General features: G+C 44.1%; 1 protein-coding gene across 1 annotated transcript in view; it reads left to right on the forward strand.

Moving 5' to 3' along the window:
- LOC112151069 (pinopsin) overlaps positions 1-1,956 on the forward strand; it is a 51,225-nt gene extending 49,269 nt beyond the window's left edge. Inside the window, exon 4 of the mRNA XM_024279715.2 lies at positions 735-1,956. Coding sequence (XP_024135483.1) covers positions 735-1,022 — 288 coding nt within the window. The 3' untranslated portion in view covers positions 1,023-1,956. The remainder of the gene's footprint in view (positions 1-734) is intronic.
- The last annotated feature ends 300 nt before the right edge of the window (positions 1,957-2,256 follow it).

Genomic DNA, 2,256 nt, shown 5'->3' on the forward strand with positions numbered 1-2,256 from the left:
AAAAAGCCTACAAAAGCTGAAAAAAAAGCCTAAATTAGCAAAAAATAGCTAGAATATAGCTGAAATATTAGCTAAACTATAAAATAGCCTGAATCTTCTTCACCTTTCGGCTTATCCCTTTTAGGGTCACCACAGCGTAACAGCTCCCACTGTTCCGCATCAGTGATTTGGCAGAGTTTTTACGCCGGATGCCCTTCCTGACACAACCCTGTACTTGAGGGGCACAGGGACCCAGTTAGGCAGCAGCGTCAAGGGTCTTGCCTAAGGACCCAATCTGGGTGGGGATCAGTGGACAACCCTGGGAATCGAACCCAGGGCTCCTGCGCGCCAGTGCTACGCTTAGTCCACTGAGCTGCTTTTACAAAATAGCCTAAAAAATCTTAGTAAATGCCAGAATAGTCGAAAAAGCTAGTCAATTTGTAACACTTTAAAACCGTAACTTTTAACATAACTATGAATAATAAAAAGGCAGGAATATTATTCCAGAATAAATCAACTTAAACCTTAAATAACTTTCAATATTTTACCCTCCATAAAAATATATTTTGTCAAAATTATACAAGTTAGAAATAAGATAACATCAGGTCATTCATAACAATAAAATAAAATGATCTGGAGGGCCGGATCCGGCCCCCGGGCCTTGACTTTGACTCATGAGATTATGTCCTTTAGTCCCCTCACCTGTCCAGGTTTACTGCAGTCCTAACACCTGTCCTGTCTGTGTGTCCGTGTAGTTCTACAGGTGTTTCTGGGCGTTCTTCTGCTGCTCCACCCCGGAGCAGGTCTCCACCCTCAGGACATTTTCACGCGTCACTAAGACAATCCGCACCTTCCGCCAGGAGAGGGAGCTACACGTTTCTGCCCCCGCTCCGTCCTCGGGCCTCCCCACGCCGAACTCCATCCACCGGGGGGAGAACCACGTGGACCCTTCTTCAACCAATCCGGCCAGCGCCGCCTCAGACACTCCCGCCCCCGACAGCCCCAAGCCCAAAGTGATTCTGGTGGCCCATTATAAGGAATGAGGAACTGAGCGGAGGAGCAGGTCTCCAATTAGAACTAATCCTCTTAAGGCAGGAAGCTGTTCATGCAAAGTGCAGTCGGGGGGGTCATCTCGGAGAAAGCTGCTGCTGAGGTCAGCAGGAGCAGCATCTCATCCTCTCCATCAGATGCTCTGTGTTCACATCAGCGATGATACGAAGACCACGGCTGCAGTCTCTGCACTGATGTGACACACTTCTGCCATGACCGTGTACTCGCCAGAATGAGACTTGACATGCACAAGAGAGCAACTTTTGCATCAAAGCTCGTTTATTTCTGCCTGAAGTTTTGCATTAAGGTCATCCGTTTTTCTTTTGTCATTTGGAGACGTTTATTTTGGGTTTGTTGGGTTGACTGTATATGAAGAACTGGACTAGAATTTGGTTCCAAATGAAGTCAATTCAGTCACTATTTATTATGGACGACACCATGTTGGAGTCAGCAAGCCGTGATTGGTCCAAATCAGAGTTCCTGTGGCAACCACTCCCTCCAATCAGAAGTGAGTTTGTTGGAAAGCCACACCCTTTCCACTTAATTGAAAGCGGGCTGCACGAAATCTGTCAAATGTTTCAAAAGTGGGGGCCAGCAGGCTCCACCTACTTTTATCAAGGCATCTGATTGGTCAATTTAAAACTAGAATAACTTGAAAAAGTGTTATTTAATCATAAAGTAGATTTAAAAAAGAACGGTTATTCTGACCAATAGAATGACTGAGTAACAGCTGTTTATTTCTCCATAGAGGTCTATGGGATTTTGGCCTTTTGGAGCCACTTCCTGTTTGGAACTCCAGGAAGGAGGAGTTACTCAGTCCAGTTCTCGTCTACAGTCAATGGTTGAAACAGACGTTATAGGATGATCATGATAATGACTTCATCTGTTGAAAAAGTGACAATTCATACTAATAAATAGTAGAGCTGACACAAACGATTATTTTATTAGTCGACTAATCGGGTCATTCGCAAAGTGGATGTAAAGCACACATCTGAACCATCATTAGCTTCAAACTAACTAAAAATAAAAACAATAAATATGATAGTTTATGAAAATTTTAGTGAATCATGCAGCTTCTGTCCTTCATTAGTTTCTGGGATTTAAATAAGATTAAATGAAATGAGAGAGATAAGGAATACACCATCCATCAAACTCGTTTTGACAGATGACCCGCCCCTCAAGATGACGTAACATGCCGTCCAGCGGCTGCTGCCCACCACTGAGAGA

The sequence above is a fragment of the Oryzias melastigma genome, linkage group LG20 (genome assembly GCF_002922805.2).
Source record: "Oryzias melastigma strain HK-1 linkage group LG20, ASM292280v2, whole genome shotgun sequence".
NCBI classification, from domain to species: Eukaryota; Metazoa; Chordata; class Actinopteri; order Beloniformes; family Adrianichthyidae; genus Oryzias; species Oryzias melastigma.